The sequence below is a fragment of the Euprymna scolopes genome, chromosome 10 (assembly GCF_053919585.1).
Source record: "Euprymna scolopes isolate OS-2025 chromosome 10, ASM5391958v1, whole genome shotgun sequence".
Lineage (NCBI taxonomy): Eukaryota > Metazoa > Mollusca > Cephalopoda > Sepiida > Sepiolidae > Euprymna > Euprymna scolopes.
Window position 1 is genome coordinate 96000852 of NC_136491.1, and position 19208 is coordinate 96020059.

A 19208-nucleotide genomic window follows, 5' to 3' on the forward strand; every position below is an offset into this window, starting at 1 on the left:
CGGAGTTCTTGATCATACTCTGGTCGACACTCCATAGCCACTTGATATTCTGGCACTCCATTACACAGTCCTTCAGGTGGGTGGTTATCTGGCCATGTCCATTTCGCTATCCATGCTTACTTCTGATGGTCAAATGTAACAGTAAAGTCCAGTTCACTCATGAAGATAGCCACACACGTGGAAACTTTCTTGACGTTGGTCCAGACGGAACCTGTGGGTCCAACAGTGATGCCTCCCAGTGCTTTTACCATATCGATCCCTAGCAACGGATCAAATCCCAGTGGTTTATCCCGCACCACCAGAGCATCGATCCTAACAAAGTTACTGTTGTTTGTTGAAATAGGGACTTTGATTTCAACACTTCAAGCTATTCCAGCCATTATCACCGCGAAAATACAACTAAACAGCGACATGGTGAAGCCATTTATTGGCGAGGGAGATGTAGTAGTATGGCTGAAGAAGTTAATGTTGGTCGCTTAACTCCAAAAGATAGATGATGTAGCAAGCCTGTTGCCATTGTATCTGGAGGGGGATGCATTGGCCCACTACTTAGAGATGAGCAAGATTGACCAACTGGATATTGTGCAGATAGAGACTTGATTAAAGGACACATTCACGGATGGTGTGCTCACAGCCTACAGGAAGTTAACCATGGTGAAATGGGTTGGCGAACAGGTGGGTGAGACTGAACGATCCAACTTGTGGAAATTGGTGCATGGACAGCCAGAAACTTAACGTATAGGTCGATGACAGTGTGCTAGCAACTGGAGTGGCATTAGAAAGAGATGGAACTGTGGTGGAGGACGCTTGTTGGCTGCGACCTGAGAACAATGCACAGCATATTAATCTGGCTGAATTGGATGTCCTGTTGAGAAAAATTAAGTAGTCATTCTAGTGGTAGACCAAGTTGTTGCACATTAAGACCAACTCTGCATGTGCACACGACTGGGTGTCAGAAACTTTCAGTGGGAAAGCACGAGTTCATACCAAGGCTGCCAGTGAGATACTCATTATAAAACGACTGAATACTCTCAAACAATTGGTGATGGAATATGAGCTCTCAGTAGACGTGACATTGATTGTGTTAATTAACAACGTGGCCGATCAATTGATGCGTGTACCACAATGATGGTTCCATGCCATGAAGAAGGATGCAGGACCCGAGCCACTGATTGGTGCAGTGCATGTCACTGAACTGAACACAGCCCAGATCATGTCCAATCACATAAACAGTGCTTATTTCGCCCGGAGAGTTTGCAACAACAAAAGCAGCAGTCAGCTTGGCAAAACAAACGTGCATGTGAATCTATAGATCTATATTATATATAATCTATAGATCTATATTATATATAATCTATAGATCTATATTATATATAATCTATAGATCCAGCGCCAGTTCACTGGGAGAAAGGAAAGCTGAAAGTGATTCGCAACAGTTGGGAATGGAGATTACACACTACAGTGCTTACCTTTCCCTAACTATCACGGATTATGGGCCATCGCAGTTTTCAGTATGGCGGAAATAAGCACGGCAGGTCGGAAAGTCTGATACCTGATGATAAAATAGACTCAGAAGATGGTCATGAGGCAGGAGTAGAAGATGCATGCTACCCTGATGAAGCCCACGGTTCTGAAAAGGCCCCACAATTGCGAAAAGCACTCGACAAAGACAACCACTGCCGGAATGCAGCATGTATGATCATGAGATCAGGGAGTCAGGGAGGAGTATGACAAGAGTCACAGAAACAATGCTCAAAGTCCGAAACCCAACCAATAGGATACGAAAAGGTATCATATGCTACAATTCAACCGTCTTTTAATTTGTATATGTCAAATTTGAGCATATAAAAAGCCCGTATTTCTTTGATTGGAGATTTTTTTTTTTTTTTTTTTTTGCTCATTCGGAGTTATTTGGTACGTACTTCACATGTCAGTTGGAAAAAGAACGATAGATTTTTTTTTGTACAGTTCCCTCGCATGTCAGAGGGAGAAAATTATTATTTAAAAAGTATCGTTCCCTCCAAAACTGCCTGTCATGACTTGGAAACCTGGCATAAAATTCTAGGACACTGCAATACAGCTGATATTAAAAAATTATCAAATGTAGTCGAAGGCATGAAAATAATACCTTCAGACGATCTCCCAAATTGTGATGTTTGTGCACAGGGGAAAATGACAAAAGATATAAGCAAAAAGGCCATGAAAATTCTCTTACTTGTGCATTGTGACTTGGCAGGTCCGATCAGCCCGATGGGGAGAAATAATGTAAGGTACGTTTTGAACTTTATTGATGATTTTTCCGGTTTAATCATAGTTTATTTTCTAAAAAACAAATCCGACACTATCCTTGCCACTAAGAAATATTTATGAATTTACTAGTAAAGACTTTAAACTTCTATTAATTAACCATCGTATTAGACACGAGAAATCTGTGTCGTATTCCTCCTTTCAAAATGGCACCGCTGAAAGGGCATGGCGAACCCTTTTTGAGATGGCAAGATGTCTACTTATCGCAAGATTTGTTGCAAAAGGTTTTTCACAAATTTCTGGAGTGGAATATTTTGCCACATTTTCACCAAGACAAATTTAACGACAATTAGAATTTTATTACAATTTGCCGCTCAATGCAATTTAAAAATACATCAAATGGATGTAAAAAATGCTTATTTAAATGCTCTGATTGACTGTGAAATCTATATTTACCCTCCAGAGGGATTTAAAATGAAAAATAAAAATTTCATGTAGAAACTGAATGAATCGTTATATGGACTAAGACAAAGTGCTCACAATTGGAATCTAACATTTGAGAATCACGTCATCTAATATTTGGGCTTGGCAATAAATGCCCTGGAAAAATCACTTCTGATTAATGTTTAGTTTGAAAATATGCAAACGAAGAAATGATTTGCTTCGATTTTAAATGGTAATTCTTCTTTTATTGTAAATTGAACTCTTTTTAAGAATTGATTTGCTAAAATTTTATTATCTCCCTTGCTGGTGCAACGAAAAATATTCCCCTGTAAAGATTATTCTTTTTTATCTGTAATAGAACTCCCACTCTGCCGTAAGGACTCAGACAGATATATGCACAGGCTTGGAGTCTATATTCAAAACACCTTCCCCCTGACTAGAGAAACAAAACTAGAATCAGACGACCAGGCCTTTACGTGGTTCAGACTTAAGATACAACATAACATTAGCTACTTGTATTTTCTCTACCGCTCTCCCTTGACCCAGGACTGTACCCTAATAAACAAAGTCTCTGACAGCATAGATATAGCACTCTCCCTCGATACTAGCGCACAAGTACATGTATTTGGTGACTTCAATATCCACCGCAGTAACTGGCTTAGATTCTCTACTTACGCGAACGCAGCTGGTAGTATAATACATAGCCTCTCTATATCTCATGTCCTATCACAGACAGTTACATTTCCGACATGTTTCCCAAACCAGCAAGATCAACATGCCTCACTTCTAGATCTATTTTTGACAACAGTCCCCAATGAATGTCCACAGCCGACTCAGGAATGCTGATCATGCTGTGATATTGGTAGAAATCACCCTAAATTCTCGACCCAAAACTGAAGAGCCACTACTCCACGTTACGCATGTATATTCGTAATGCTGTTGTTCGACCTTCACCTGGAAATTTTCATTTTTAAATTTTTACGCTTTTGCACCGCTTTTCTCCGATTAAAACCCAAATATAAAGTGTTGCATTAGTTTGAATACTATATGTACTAAGTTTCATGTCTGTAGATCAAAAACTGGCAGAAGAGTTTGGTAAGCAAAATTTTTATACGCATACATAAATATACATAGACATTGGTTTGTGTTTATTATAACCTTTTTACGCAAATATTGCACAAGTATAAATCAAATCATGTAGAATATATGCATACACGTAATAGTTAACTAAAGATGATCATCCCATAAGAAAACTGAAAAAACTAATAGAGAATTAATTAAAATGAATGCTTAAAAGAATATGCAAATTAGCCAGACCTTTTGCAGATAAATGCAATTCCACGAACCATATATAACAAAGCTATATTTCTTTTTATTTTAAATAAATAGAAAAAAAATTATAGGAGTATAGATTTGTTTTCAAAAAGTCTCAAATCTAAGAAAGATAACTCCTGCCCTTTATTCGAGTTATTTCCCTTGCAGCATTTTTCTAATATGTAGTTTTGCTGCATTCAGTGTATTAATAAGAAAAACGAATTAGATAAACTAATAGCCTTGATTAGTAACGACACGGTAAATTTGTCGGTACACCCTCTTCTGCACTAAACTATGATAATTCAAAAAATATATATTTCTCAGGCAAAATTGTATAATTAAAATTTTCTGGAATATTTTTCTAAATGAAGTGAAATTTCAATTTTTACTTGATATTTTAATGTGGAGAATTAAAAAAAAAATTAATTAAAATATCAAGTAAAAATTGAAATTTTACTTCATTACTGAAAGCCATTAAATATTTTTTTTATTATTATTAAATTATTTTAATGTGAAATCATTTATATCGGTTTGAAGCCGTCCAAATTAAACTTAAAAACTTTTACAGGAGAAACATCTCATTAATGGTGGCCCACAGTCACGAATACGGACAAGCAGTATTCAAGTAAGATAATTCGGTATTGGCACAGTTTGTACTGATACTAAATGCTTAAACAACAACTGGAAAATGAATATCTTAACCAATCAGATTGCAGCAGATAATATTTGCAAATCGGGTAAATCATAAAATTCATTTACTTAAAACAATTGATTAGGACACGATTCAGTCTCCCGAAGAAAAAAGGTGCTTATTCAGATTAGCACTTTTGACGGCATTTAGAATTAAAGAAAATATAGAAATGTCTATATGATATACGTACCAGTCACGGACCGAAAGATGAAAAAATTTTTAAATCACATCATTTGATTAAGTAGTTTTGTTTTTGTTGTTTTTTGTTTTTGTTTTCTGTTTTTTTTTTTTGTTTTTTTTGTTTTTGTTTTTTTTATTTAAGAAATCATATTTTATAAGGGCAGACAACTATAAGGCACATAGAGATTGTTAAAACAATTAATGTTTATCTCCCCTTATTATGCTCTCTAGTAAAACACAGCCTCGTCTGTCACTTATCGGTAAAAACAAAAAAAAATTTTTAAACGGCAAATTTGTTATTCGTAAATATATTTTTTTGATTACTTGATCAATTTTTGTGATTTTTTTAAATATAAAAACTTCATTCCGTGACAAGTACAATATAGAAGCTTTTATTTATTTATTTATTTATTTATTTATTTATTTATTTATTTATTTATTACTATACGTACCAGTACCATTTGGATAAGCACCAGAAGAAAAAAATGTAGCCCTTTTTTGTCTCCCTAACCCTAAACTATACCTCCCTCCCCTCCACTTAAAAAATGTTTTTTTTTTTGTTTTTTTTTTTGTTTTGTTTTTTTTGTTTTTTGTTTTTTTTTTCACCCTAAACTAACCGCTCTGGTTCAAATATATATAAATAAACTATATCTTCTCTTGTGAAAAGGTATTTCTTGTAAAAGAAAAAGAAGAAAAAAATTAATAGTGCTTGTACAAAGAAAGGCGACAGATCAATTTTTTAGATATAAGATTGCGAAACAGGGGACATAATTCAGATTACTTATGTTATAAAGCATATCTTAGATTACTTTTAATTTTTGCTTAGTGTTTGTTATTTAAATAAATTTAAAAAATAATATTTTATATAAATTTACGAAAACAACTAGAAAATATTCCAATTTTAATTAATTTAATTAATATACTGTTTTTACTATAAACATTTTGACTCCTCCCTTTACTTAAAAATTCACCAAAAATCAGGAAATTAACCAATTTTAATGAAATTTTCGGTATTTAGTGGAAACGTGTTATTTTGTTTAAACAAAAAATACCTTTATTAAAGTTATGGTTTTCTATAGTAAAAAAAAATGAAAGAATTTATTTTTGCTTTTTTTTTATGAAAATAAAGCATCGTAAATTATGTATAACAATTTTTTTAAAATTATTTAATTTTACAGGAACATTACGAAAAAAGCCCCTAAAATCCGTATTAATGAATTCGATATAACTCGAAGAAAAATGAATTTCTCAAACTACCAATATTATTATTGAATTAAGTATTGTTTATTGTGAGAAATTCCAGTTACGTGCCATGTTTCATTGTTTTAAGCCGCCTACGCACGCTTCTAGTAGACGCCTGTGATTGGTTTATTTGTATGGGCCAAAATAATTACTTGGCGCCTTTTTTTAAACATCCATTTTGTTTTCAGTCTATGATAAACACCCGGCAAGAAAGACTCACCAAAGGTCGGCTCCGAGAAGAATGCCTTATCGAGAATTTAGCCGCAACAATTTCTTCACATTATATCACGTAAATGTTTGGTGAAAAAGGACTTGAGATCTCTACAAGCAGAGACACCTTTATTTGTGCCGAAGATATCCCAATTAGAGGATGGCATCATTTGAACATTTTTATCATGATTATATCACCTAAATGTTTGAACTTTTCTCAATTCAATTAGCGTCCCAAGGGACTCGATTTATGCCTGATAAAAAGCACCAGGACTCTTGCCAAGAACATCATGAATTATCATGGATCTTTTCGAAGGAAAATCGTACTACCACTCCAACAGAAGGAGTTAACTACTGGCTCCCTATTTAGGAGGCAAAACTGGCCCACCGTTTTGCAAGGACTGTACCAGAACCAATAACTTTTCTTTGTTGTTATAACTGAATAAATTTTTAGTTTAAAGGTATGGCTTTGTAATTTGTGGAATTATTTTGGCTCTGCCGGGGAGTATTGAGTTTGCGAGATTAATTTCTCACATTATTTAATATTTTCACAAAAAAAAATTATAATAGCAAAAATATTTCTACTTTTTTTTTTTAATTACAGATTTCGCATAATTCTTATATGCACGATTTGAATAATTTCCTTGCTCGCATGGATGTGAAACTTTCGGCGTAACATAATTTTTATATAATCTCGAACAATAATTTTTAAGAAATTAATTTAAAAACAGGAACATAAAAACTAATTACATTAAAAAAAATGATAAAACAAAAAAATTTTTGCTGTTTTTTGTATAACTCAATTGGCACTTATGCATTTATTGTACCGCGTTAAAATAATAACGTTATTTAGAAAGCCATTCTTAACATGGGAAAGGAAGGGAGTTTTGTAACTATTCTGTACTTTCATCTAACCATCTAATGAAAAAAAAAACTCCCCTTGATTTACGATTTATCTCCCTTATTTGGTCTGTCTCCTTTTTTTTTTTACAAGAAAATAATAATATTAATAACAACAACAACAACACTTGTTTCGTTATATGGTACTCATGCAGAATACGAACTGCTGCTGCTATTGTTTCGGATAAGACTTTTAAATTAAATTCAATTTTTACGGTATCGTTTGTTTATTAGATTTTTAGGTGAAATCACAGAAAAGTTACAAAACGTCCTCCGCTCCCCATGTTAAGAATGGCTTTCTAAATAGTATTATTTCCGTCCGGAACGTGTTGTTGTTGTTGTTGTTGTTGCTGCTGTCGTTGTTGTTGTCGTCGTCGTTGCTGCTGCTGCTGCTGCTGCTGTTGTTGCTGCTGCTGTTGTTGTTGTTGTTTTCTTCTTCTTCTTCTTCTCATAAGTAAGTATCGATTATATTTTCTTTGTCCAAAAATAAACATTGCCAGTAAATAAAAAGGCTAATGTGCATTTCAGCGGCGTAAATTATTTCACAGATAAAAATTTATAAAAATTATTTATTTTATATAAAACACATTATTAGACCCTAAGGTTGAAATAAAACCGAAAAAATTTTATTTTTATCATTTTTTTTTTAGCAGTTTTTATTAAACTAAATGTACAACAATCGAGGCTTCCAACGTTTTGAAAATTTGGCCTTTGTAAGTCTTGCCAGATTAGCTTTTTGAGGCCAAATTTGGCCTTTTTTACGCTCTTGCATGGAACCATGATCCATGGAAGAGCTTAAAAAAGATAAAGATCTAACTTGAGGAGCTCTCATCCAGCTTTTTTATCAACAGAGTTACCATTGATATTGTTGAGTTACATTTTTTTATTATTGCATTTTCACCCCAAACAAGGCACAGGGCCACTTTAATGTAAGGGACTACTATCTCGGACATAATTTATAGGGGTACTATATGGGGAGCTGAGGAGCAAGATGTCTGTTTACATTACACTTGAACTTCTGCATGTCAGTACAATCGAGGAAACAAGAACCGGAAGGGAATTCCAAAGTCTAGCAGTCCTAGGGAAAAACCTCTTAGAGTAAAAGGCTTTCTTACATCAGTGGATTTCTACCGTGTAGAGGTGGAATTTTGCTGCTTGTCGGGTTTTTCAGGAGTATTTACGTCGAAATGGTACTAGGGCTTGTAGTTAATCAAAGCATTTACCTTTAAAGTACTTGTAAGAAAGGCAGAGGAATGCAACATTTCGTCGATAGGAAAGCAGTTGTAGCCTAGCTGATAATGTGGAACCTATTAGGTTGACAACTTTGTTTTGGGCCCTGTGTAAGAGGGAGAGACTAGTAGCAGATCCACCAGCCTAAATCTGGCAACAATACGCCATACATGGGCGAATGGAGGTCTTGTAGAGGTACTGGATACTCTCAGTCATAAGTAGCTTTCTAGCATGGTAGAGAGAGTCCACCTTCTTTTCAGCAGCCTGTCTATATTGAGATATGGTGAATAAGCAGAAACTCATCATTTCTGAGAGACTTGAAGCTGAGGATGGAATTTTGTTCTTACGGCTGCAGGTAGATTATTGATGGATCTGATGGGCAAGCAGGTCTTTAGAATGGTTTCCCACAATGTGACTTTCAGCTCATCCAGTATAAGGAGTTCAACAGTATATGAACTGACGTTTTCCCAAAAGATAAAAATCAGTTGTCTGTCCCTCTTGATGATATCGGCAGTGAACTTAAGCCCGAGTGCATTTGGGGGACCTTCACAAGATTGAGGCATAGCTACAAGTGGGGAAACTGGTGACATGAGGATACAATTTTGCAATGCTGTCAGTAAGGCATATGGAGCAATGGAGCATGTCGTGGGACAATAATTGCATCAGAGAAGAGGATCCGTCTGGCAAACAGCTACAAGGCTGTCTCGAGCTAATGTGGCAGTTTTAAAATATCTCTTAACAACCATAATGTCGTTTTTTATATTAGGTTAGTAGCAGATTAGTATGATAAACAACGGACACGTGTGAACACTACAAAATATTTATTGAATTCAAATATAGTAGTCAACCGACGTCTATTGTCTCTTACGTGGTGGGACATTGCAGTATGAGGAATAGTATGAGATATCACGGTTAAAGGGAAGTAACTCATGTATATCTAACATCTCCAATTTTTTGCAAAAAAAAATAAATAAAAACCTTTTTTTTCATTTATTAAATGTCTTTGCTCATTGCATAATATATCTAGCTGGAAGTCTGATTGTTCTTCCTCCCTTTGTGCGATTAATGTTCTGTTTAGTGTGTGTTTCTGTCTTTGACTATTTTCTCCATCAAATATATTTTTATAATCAACTTGTGTAGTTGTGATGACTTGAGAAAGATTTTCTTTGTTTTTAGAAGATAACGTCGATTGTATCTTAAATATCTTCCTTGTTCTGTTCTTATTAAATACGAACGAGGTTTCTCCAATTTTTTGACTACCTTTCCTTTCTGGTCCCATTTTCCATGGAAACATATACAAACAGTGTCGTTTTTTTTTAGACTTGGTAATTCATTAAATTTTTTGTCTGTTTCATGCCTTTTTGTTGTGCAATATGTTAGGAAAATTTCTTCTAAGATTTCTTTTCATTAACTGTTGGGCGATTTATCTTTTAATGGAGTAGTTCTTAACGCTAACATTGCTAAAAATGGATCCTAGTTGTTTCTTTCTACCAGTCCATTTGTTTGTGGGAAATTTGAACTTGTTGTATTATGCTTGAATTCCCATTCCTTAGCAAATTGTTTAAATTCTAATGATCTGTAATCTGGTCCGTTGTCACTGATCACTATTTATGGAATACCAAATTTTGCGAAAGCGATTTTATTTTGTTAATCACTATGCGTGACATACAGTTGTCTAAATATCTGGTTGCATAGTCTATGATTACCACATATGCCTTGTTGATAAAGATAAAAAAAAATATCTGTTGCAACTTTCGTCCATGCTGTTACAGGTATTTCGTTGTGTATTAACAATTCTGATGGTTGTTGGATTTTATGGTTTAAACAATATGTGGATGTGCTTAGCATATTTTTTATTTGATCGTTTATATTGAGACAATATATAACTTCGCCCTTGTAATGCATTTTTCTATCCCTAGATGTGTAGTATGGGTCTTTTGTAGGGTCTCTTTTCTTAAAGAGTTTGGGATCACTATTTATGTGCCTTTTAATACTAGTCCCTTCACAACCAATATCTCATCAAGAACTGGCATGCATGGCACTATTGTAGCTGGTACATCCAGAAAATACTTTGTCCGTGTAGGAATTATGTACAAATGGCCACTATCTAAAAAAGAGATATGTAACTTTGTATTCGTTCATATAGATTAATTTACCTTTGATTGGAACAAAAAATAATATTTTGGATAAAAATGAACAGCATAGTTTTAAAAAGTGAAGCAAAATAAGCAGTCAATGAATACACTACCAGGCCACTCCAACTATTAACTGTTAAACATGGTAGGTGTCCAAAAACTATGTAACTTTTGAGATGAGGATTAATAATTTTTAGTATTTTGGTTACTCAGACTAGCATTTTCATCATGAGTGCTATTTACATAATGTTTTGGTCGATGTAATCTCTAACCTTCTTCAGGTGTATTTTGTCAAATTCAGAAATCTTTTTATCAAACTCAGGAATCTGCACAGAATTGCAAATGGAACTTTTTATTTAATCCATAGGATAGCTTGCTCTTATTCCGTCAGCCATGACTGGGTAGAAGCCCAAGTAATTTGCAATTGTATTTTTAATGTCACCTGCACTGACAACTAAATCTTCAACCTTCCAGAAGAGTGTAACTTACAACTGAATTTTACCAAACACTTTAACCACTATGTCACAGGTTCACAAGTTTGGCAAGATATACTTGATGAAGGTCGGAGGTTACATGGGCTGAAATGTTGCATGAATAGCACTCAAGATAAAAACAGTAGTTTGAGTAGCTCAAATAATACGAACGAGTCATTTTGTGGAACTTACAAATTCTTTTCCTGGTACTCCTTGATATTCTTCTTCTTCTTCTTCTTTTTCTTCTATTACTGTTTTTTTCTCTTTTGTTTGTTTTTGTTTGATTAATGCTTCTTTCTTCTGAGATGGAGTCTCTCCAATATCAAGGTGAAAAACCTTTTTTATAATTGTCTGCAAAATATGGATTTAAACTGTAAGTTACTTGTATTTAAAAAGCATATAAAACACTTCACAAATCAAAACAGTTTCAGGCAAAAATATTGTATCAAGTAAATTAGTTTTAAATCCTAAAATAACAGCCGTTTCTTCATCGCTATACAATCAACACATTAGTAACTAGCAGCTGTGCCATGTCAGCACACACAACACTGAGTCAAACACAAAATCGAGTACACTCAACATCAAGTACACTCAACATCGTCTTACCATCAATGCTTACCCTGTAGAGTTGGAATATGGGAAATTCCCACATGCACAAAACAAAATCACTAAAAAAACAAAAATACTCTAACTAAGGGTAAGGATAATGAGTAAACGTTGGATAAAATGATGGTTAAAATTATTACGAACTTACCAGGATTCGAACCTGGAATTTTCTGAGCCGTAGTCAGACGCATTATCCATTGCACCACAAGTCCTGTCCGTATACCGAAAGATGTTACCACAACTGTATACAGATAGTGCAAAATTCCGTTGACATGGGCTGGTAACTTTTTCGACAATTGCACGAAACAGCCCCCAAAACCCTTATTTCGGGCTTTTTGTGTGACTCAGCATTGTTCGTTATGAACCATATATAGATAAGGACAATCTAGAGACTCAAACCTTTCAGGGAAAAAAAGAATTTTTCAATTCGGTGCATCCATTCAAATGTTTTATTGGTATATAGGCACACACATAAATGAATACGAGAATGTATGAAAGTGAAACCTGGCCAGGGAGTTTGCGACAGTAAGAGTTGAGTACATGCATTACATGGAGAAAAATTAAATAAGAATGATACAATGGATGTATAATACGACGAGTCTTGAAGTCAGGATTGGTTCTAATAACCTCAGAGGAAGATGTCATATTTGGGCTGATGAACCTTTATTTAATTTGAAGGTTTTTAAAAATTGCAGAAACATATCTGTAATATGATTGGCCCCACACTTCCTTCTTCACTGCAACCTCTCTCTCAAAGACGTGATGTTGCTAGTCTCAATCTTTTCTACTGATACTATTATGGCATGTATTCCTCAGAATTGTCTGATTTATGCCCTGCTTCATTTGTTCCAACTCGTTTGGCTCGTTGATCTAGTGGTCTCCATCAATTTACTGTTTTAATATCTCATTGTAATTCAAGGACTGCAAAGCTATGGAACTCTCTTGCTGCTCACTGTTTTCCTTCTACGTACAGCCTTGGTCTTTTCAAGATTAAGGTCAATAGGCATCTCCTGTCTTTGCAGTAATCAGCCTTCGTTCTTGTTAGTTCCTTACGTTAAATGGCTTCATGCTTTGTCTTGAGGTTTGTTTGGAAGCAAATTTCTAACAGGCATCCAATACATACGAGCATATAACACAACCATTACACTGAATATGATAAAGTGTATTTCTGCCACAAAACAAAATAATTGTGTTCAAGAAATTATCTTTTAGCTATCAAACTACAATTCAATTTGGTTTGGGTTTGTTTTAGTTTGTGATATCTATAAGAATTTTGGTGTACAAGAAATTCTGTGGAATTACTAGCTGAGAGAGGATAACTAGTTTGTGCACAAGACGTGTAAAGCAATGAGGACGGATGAGAACTCAGATGTGGAGAAAGCATGCATGGATGGCGAAGCTATGGAGGTTGCTGAAACGTTTTGTTACCAAGGTGATGGCATTGTAGCACAGGATGAAGCAGGTGCTAGTGTGATTGTGAGAATGGAGAGAAATGAGATGAGAATGATACAATGGATGCGTAATGTGAGTCTTGAAGACAAACTCAGTTCTAGTGATTTCAGACTTTAAATCTTTGCACACTTTGAATCCTAAAAATTATTTTCACTCACAGCAGGAAGGCTGAGGAAATCGTTTGATAATAAAAACGAACTATTAAAAATCTAACCAAATCAGTTAACGATTGTATTATGGGCTATCTGCTTTTTACATTCGTCTTTATACACCCATCCACACACACACACACACACACACACACACACACACACACACACACACACATACACACATCCATGCGCATGTGCACACACACACACACACATATAATTGCCGAGAATACATGTTTTGAATTTCATCAAGTTGTGGTATTTGCAATATGATAACTCCCATATTTCCTCTTGAATCATAAAGCTTAAACATATCCCTAATGTCACTTTTTCAAAAGATAAATTGTTTACAAGGCACATTTCTCTGCCATTATGTAATGAATGGGAATTTAAACGGTCCCATAATGCAGGAGCTTTGCACCTGTGTAGAGCGAACATTGCCGTGTGACTCAGACTTTTCCGATTCAAGCTATTTCGGCGTTTTTGTTACGTTATGGACAGGTTAGACTGAAAACTGATTTCAGAGTTTGATGGCTCCCCCACCGGCTCCTCTGTAGTCGAGTGGTAGGAAAAGGCCGAGCGTGTCTGCAGGCTATGTCAAATAAAGGATCCAGCACTAGTCATCCTGCTGAGGCTCACCAAAGAAGCGTACACCATCTATCAGCAGCTCGGAGATGAACCTGGACTGGAGGAGGTTAGACAGGCACTGTATGCAGCTTTTACTACGGACCCCTTCATCGTCTGGAGGCAGTTCACCGAAAAGCGGCTTGGGCCAAATGAGACAGTGGATGTGTACCTGCGCTGTTCGGTGGAGTTAGCAACCAAATATTAGGATGTGCCTTTCTGGCTAGACTCCCAGACAATGCCAGCTGACTGCTGTGAGCATCGTCATGGCTCAGTGAGCTGAGGCTGGACGAGTTGCTGGCCAGAGCTTGGACTATTCTAAAAGACAATGCGGAGCCGGTTTCAGCGGCCGCGGAAGCACCCGTACCGCTAACAGAAGATACGAAGTGTTATAAATGTAGTGGGCCAAACCATTTTTCCAGAGACTGCCGAAGTGGTGTGAAGGACGCACCTGACCTAGGGATACGAAGATGCATGCATTGCTACCGGTACAAGAAGTTGAGCCACATAGCGAGAAGTTGTCCAGGAAATTGATAAGGGGAATAAGCTATAGCACCAGTTTTCTCCCCGAATCACTGGTAAACAAGGTGCTACTGGCAGTGAGCATGCACATTAACAGGCGTGAGTGCTTCGAGCTCATAGACACTGGGTGCACGCAGACTCTTGAGCGCAAGGCTTGCTGTGATATGTGGGATGAGATGAAGTTCCCAGTGCTGACAGTTGGTGAGGGCTCTCTAGCCTCTTGTAGAGTGAACATTGTCAGACTTTTCCAAACTTGTTTACATTAGACTTTAAGGCAAGAATATTGTAATCGTTCGAGAACCAAACTAGAAGCACAGTGTTCCATAGGCGAGCAGTTCTAAGAAGGAAGCGTTCAGGCCTGTGTATAGCGAACATTGTCGTGGGACTCAGACTTTTCCAATTCAGCACCATTCTTTGGGAAACGAATAAATAATGCTATTACATCCCCACTAATACCAGACACCAATGCTTTTCTATTTTAAATTTGCAACACAGCAAAGGCTAAACATATCAATTCCATTCAGTAAATCTGGCCAGATACAGCACATGTCAGGTTTATACAAATAATTCATTTTACACAATCAGCAAATCATGAAAACATTCCTGGCACCAAATCGGTTTAACTGAATGAGTTGTCTCTGAAGTTCAATAAAAAGAGGAACAATTTACCATTCGCAGACATTTCCATTTGCAAAAGAAATAGAAAATAAATAGTTTTGCAACCCATCTGGGTCCTTGCTTCCCTGACTGTACTCGTATGCAGAAATTCGAATGTAATGTAAACAAACATCTTGCTACTGAACTCCCTACACAGTATCACTGCAAATTATGTCCCAAATAGCAGCTCCCTACATCAAAGTGGCACTGTGCATTGTTTTGGGATGAAAAAGCAATAAGTTTTTTTTAATTCTAAGCGATAATTGGCTGTTCACTATATGCAATCTAAAACAATTTATAAGGATGCTGATTCCCATATGTAAAAAAAAATCATGAGAGAGGAAAAGAAAAAGAAATTGCAAGAAATACTATTTATTAATGGCATAAGATTATCCTAAAATAATGTTGTACATTTTATTCAGCACAGTTTGTCCATAACCAATTAGTGAAGAACCAAATATAATAAAAAGGCACATTGCCAAACGTTTACTTTCAGTAGAAATATCCATTTAGTGATTCTAAGAGACGTTTTATCACTGATTATTCTTGCATTACCATTATTCTTCTTGTAATGAACGTTAGAAGAAAAGAGTTTTCCATCATTCATTGGGGAAAACGGAGATCCACTTGCAGAAGTCCAGTTTAAAACCGGCAGCCTCCAAGACAGATGCTAGGAAGCGATGGTCGACCCTATCAAAAGCTTTGGACTGATCTTCCATGTCATCATCTATTCCCCCTATAAGATTGTGCGGATCAGGTACAAGTTATTCTGAATCAATCTCCCCTTCACAGCGTAGTTCTGTTCCGGTTCAACCGACTCGCCAATAACAACCTGCAGCCAATTCGACAGGACCTTGGCCAAAATCTTCAACTCTGTGTTAAGCAGAGTTATGGTCCTGTAGTTGTCTAACTTTTCGCCTCCATGCCCATCACCCTTCTTCAGCAATGTGATCACTCCCTTGGTGACTTGCCCAGGGATGGATCCCTGAGCAAATGGTTGAACACATCCGTCAGAAGAGGCAGAAACATGGGCGACAACCTCAAATACAATTTGTATGGCAGACCATCGAGTCCCGGCAATCTGTCACAGCTGACCTGCTTCAGCGCAGTAAAGACCTCCTGCTCCGTCACCTGGCCTTCACAACTAGCCACTCTAGCCACTTCGAGGCAGGGAGAGTCGGCCAAATAGTAACTAAACTCAAGGACTGGAAGATCGGGCTGTTGCATAAAACGCTCCTCGAAATGTTCTTGAAACCCCTTGCAGATCTCCCGAGTCAATTCCAGGGTGCGTCCATCCGGATGTCTGACTTCCGCAATGTATTTGTCCGAGCCACACCTAGAAACCTCATGATGCACGTCTGCATCAGAATTGACTGCTTTGTTGCTTATCTTTCTAAGCCTAGCTCTAACTACTTGGCCTTCATAATGCTTGCTAGTCTCGCGTAGAAGGTCCTGCTTAGCAAGTTCCTGACTAACCCTATCACCCTCCCCTGTAGCCCGGGCTACTTTCTGCTCTAACTGCTTCTCCGTGTTGGCCTTCTCTAGTTTGAAGCACTGGGCATACTTGACGGAGAAGTTTCTGATCTTGGCTTTGAGACCTAACCACCACTTACTCCTGGTAACCAACTCCACTAGCGCCTTTTTAATTGTCTCTTAACTGATCTCGGACGTCTTGTATCTCCAGAAGGGAGGTGTTTAACTTCCACTTCCAGTACCCCACTAAATTAGGCCTATTTCCTTACTTCAGCTGGGCCATAACTAGTTCATGGTCTGTCTGGCCTAGCCAAGTGAACGTGGGACAGGATAGGAAGTTTACTTCGCTTCTCCTAACTAACATCCTGTCCAAATAGGTGTTTGGATAGGAGGAAACGCTATTGGTCCACATCCACATCTCCCGCCCCGGATGCTCGACTCGAAACCTGTCGACCAGACTGCATCTTGCCATCAGATCAGCCAGGCTGGACTTGCACCTCTCCGTCCCTCTAGCTTCGCCTCCTACCTTATCTATTTCAGGGTCTAAGATGGCGTTCCAATCCCCATTAGCACTACCCACTTCCAACAATCTACAAACGCATTGAGCTGACCGAAGAATGAGACCCTCTCACGAGTGATGCTGGGTGCATGAAACGCGATCACCCGAAACACAGAATCTTTAATGGCAACATTGGCCACGACTAGCCTGCCCTCTGCATCCCTATGAACAATACCGACTGTCGCGTAAAGGGTACGTTTAACTAGCAAGGAGACTCCCTTCCCCTGCAGGTTGCCATATGCTGGGAAAAGCTCAAAATCTCGGGCCAGCACCTGACAGTCCATAGAAGACACGAAATGCATCTACTGAATTGCAGCCACATCCACTCCCAGGGACAAGAGGTCGTGCCGAAGGCGAGCCACCCGGCCTGATGATCTCAAGCCCCTTGCATTCAGACTAGCCAAATTCAAAGCCTTAAGGTGTGTCACACTCAGCTGGGGAAAGGATGCCGACATTGCATGCAATGCTCAAGGTGATCAGATTTTTCATGTCCTGACCTTCTCTCACAATGCCGCCGACGTCTAAAGAAAAGGTCAATTTCAGGGCACTATAAAGTGATGGATGAACCAACACTGGGACCCTTCCCTTGCATTGTTTTGACAGTTCGTCCAGGGAAGAGTCATTTTTTTCTAATGAGTTCAATTCCCAGAACAGCCCCTTCAGCAGCCTCCAGCATTGTCTACACGTTGGTCTTGCAGACCTCTAGAAGCCTGACGAAAGTTGTTAGCGGTGAGGAATCCAGGAAATTAGAGTGGACATTAATATCTTTTTCCCCTATCTGTTGGCAGTCCAGCAGAGGTTTTAAATGTTTTCTCTGCTGGTGTGGTAAATCCATTGCCACAGACAGAGGGTCTACAAAACAAAGTTCCTCCCTCGTTTCAAGGGCGAGGATCCCTGTTGGAGTAAGTTCGTAAACGCGGGAATCTGAAGGGTCTCTCCCCCTCTTGGGTTTATTCTTTTCTTTCTGGGGTGGTGTCTCAATTTGCATTGGTGTGGGGACAGGTGTCTGTGTGGTGTCTGGTGTTGGTGTTGGTGTAGTGTTTGGTGTTGGTGTAATATCTGGTGTTTGTGCTGTGTCTGGTGTTAGTGCAGTGTGTGGTTTGAGGGTGGAAGTGGATTGTGTTGTTGGGGGTGATGTATGCTCACAGGAATTGGGGGACCACCTTTTTCCCCCTTTTCTTCTTTTGCTTTTCTTTTTTATTCTTTCGAATGAACTGGGTAGTGGTGAGGTTGAGTTCCTCTCCCTCTCACTAGCAGATTCATCCTCACAGGAGCAGCCTTTTCTCCTCTTGGTCCCCGTCTCAATTGGTGTGGGGATCGTTGGTTGTTGCTGCTCCTCTAATTGCTGTTTCTCTGGTTGATGCTGTTGTTGCTCTGGTTGCTGCGGCCATTTTTGTTGCTGCTGCTCCTGTTCTGGCTGTTGCTGCTGCTGCTTCTGCTGCTGCTGTTTTTGTTGTTGCCGCTGTTTTCGCAGCATCAACTGTGGAATTGGCCGTGGTAGCTGATGTTGCTGCTGCAGCTGGTTCAGCTGCTGCTGCTGCTGCTGTGCCTGCTGCTGTGGATGTTGTGGAGGCTGCTTTTGTGGAGGCTGCTGTTGTTGTTGCTGCCTCGGTTGTTGGGTTGATGGTGGGATGGTGGCAGATGAGGTTGTGGGCTTCCGTTTCCGCCCTGTTACCATGCTCCATTCGTCTCCTTTGGTCTCCTGGATGATTCTGAGTTTCCTCGGTGCTGGGGTTGGTGCTCCGGTTATAGGAGTTGTTACAGCCTGTTTTGACACTGGTGCTGTCTCAGGGGTTGGGACCGCCTTGAGTAGGGGTTGACCTTTGGGGGCAGTTCTTAGCCATGTGGCCCTGCTTTTGGTAGAACCAGCAGTGTGGACGACGTTACCCAAAAAGCTCGTCAGGTGTTCCAGACACGAGAATGTGTCGCCAGAACAGCACTGCCTCGCACGATGTATGTATCTGAACAGATACTACACTTTGAGCCAGGAAGGCTGAGAAGACCAAGATCTTACTACACTTTGATCTTAACCTGAAGGCCAAGTAGGTTGTTTATGAGTGTCTTGTTTTCAGTTGGGAGAAATGGTTTTTCTAAGAA

At 38.2% G+C, this 19208-nt stretch overlaps 1 protein-coding gene across 5 annotated transcripts in view; it reads right to left on the reverse strand.

The window, feature by feature from the left end:
• Positions 1-19208, reverse strand: part of LOC145286152 (uncharacterized) — a 484368-nt gene that overhangs the window by 327246 nt on the left and 137914 nt on the right. For all 5 annotated transcript variants that reach the window (XM_080134898.1, XM_080134897.1, XM_080134896.1 and 2 more), the window contains one exon: positions 11259-11417. In XM_080134898.1, the coding sequence (XP_079991024.1) occupies positions 11259-11417 (159 nt within the window). The remainder of the gene's footprint in view (positions 1-11258; positions 11418-19208) is intronic.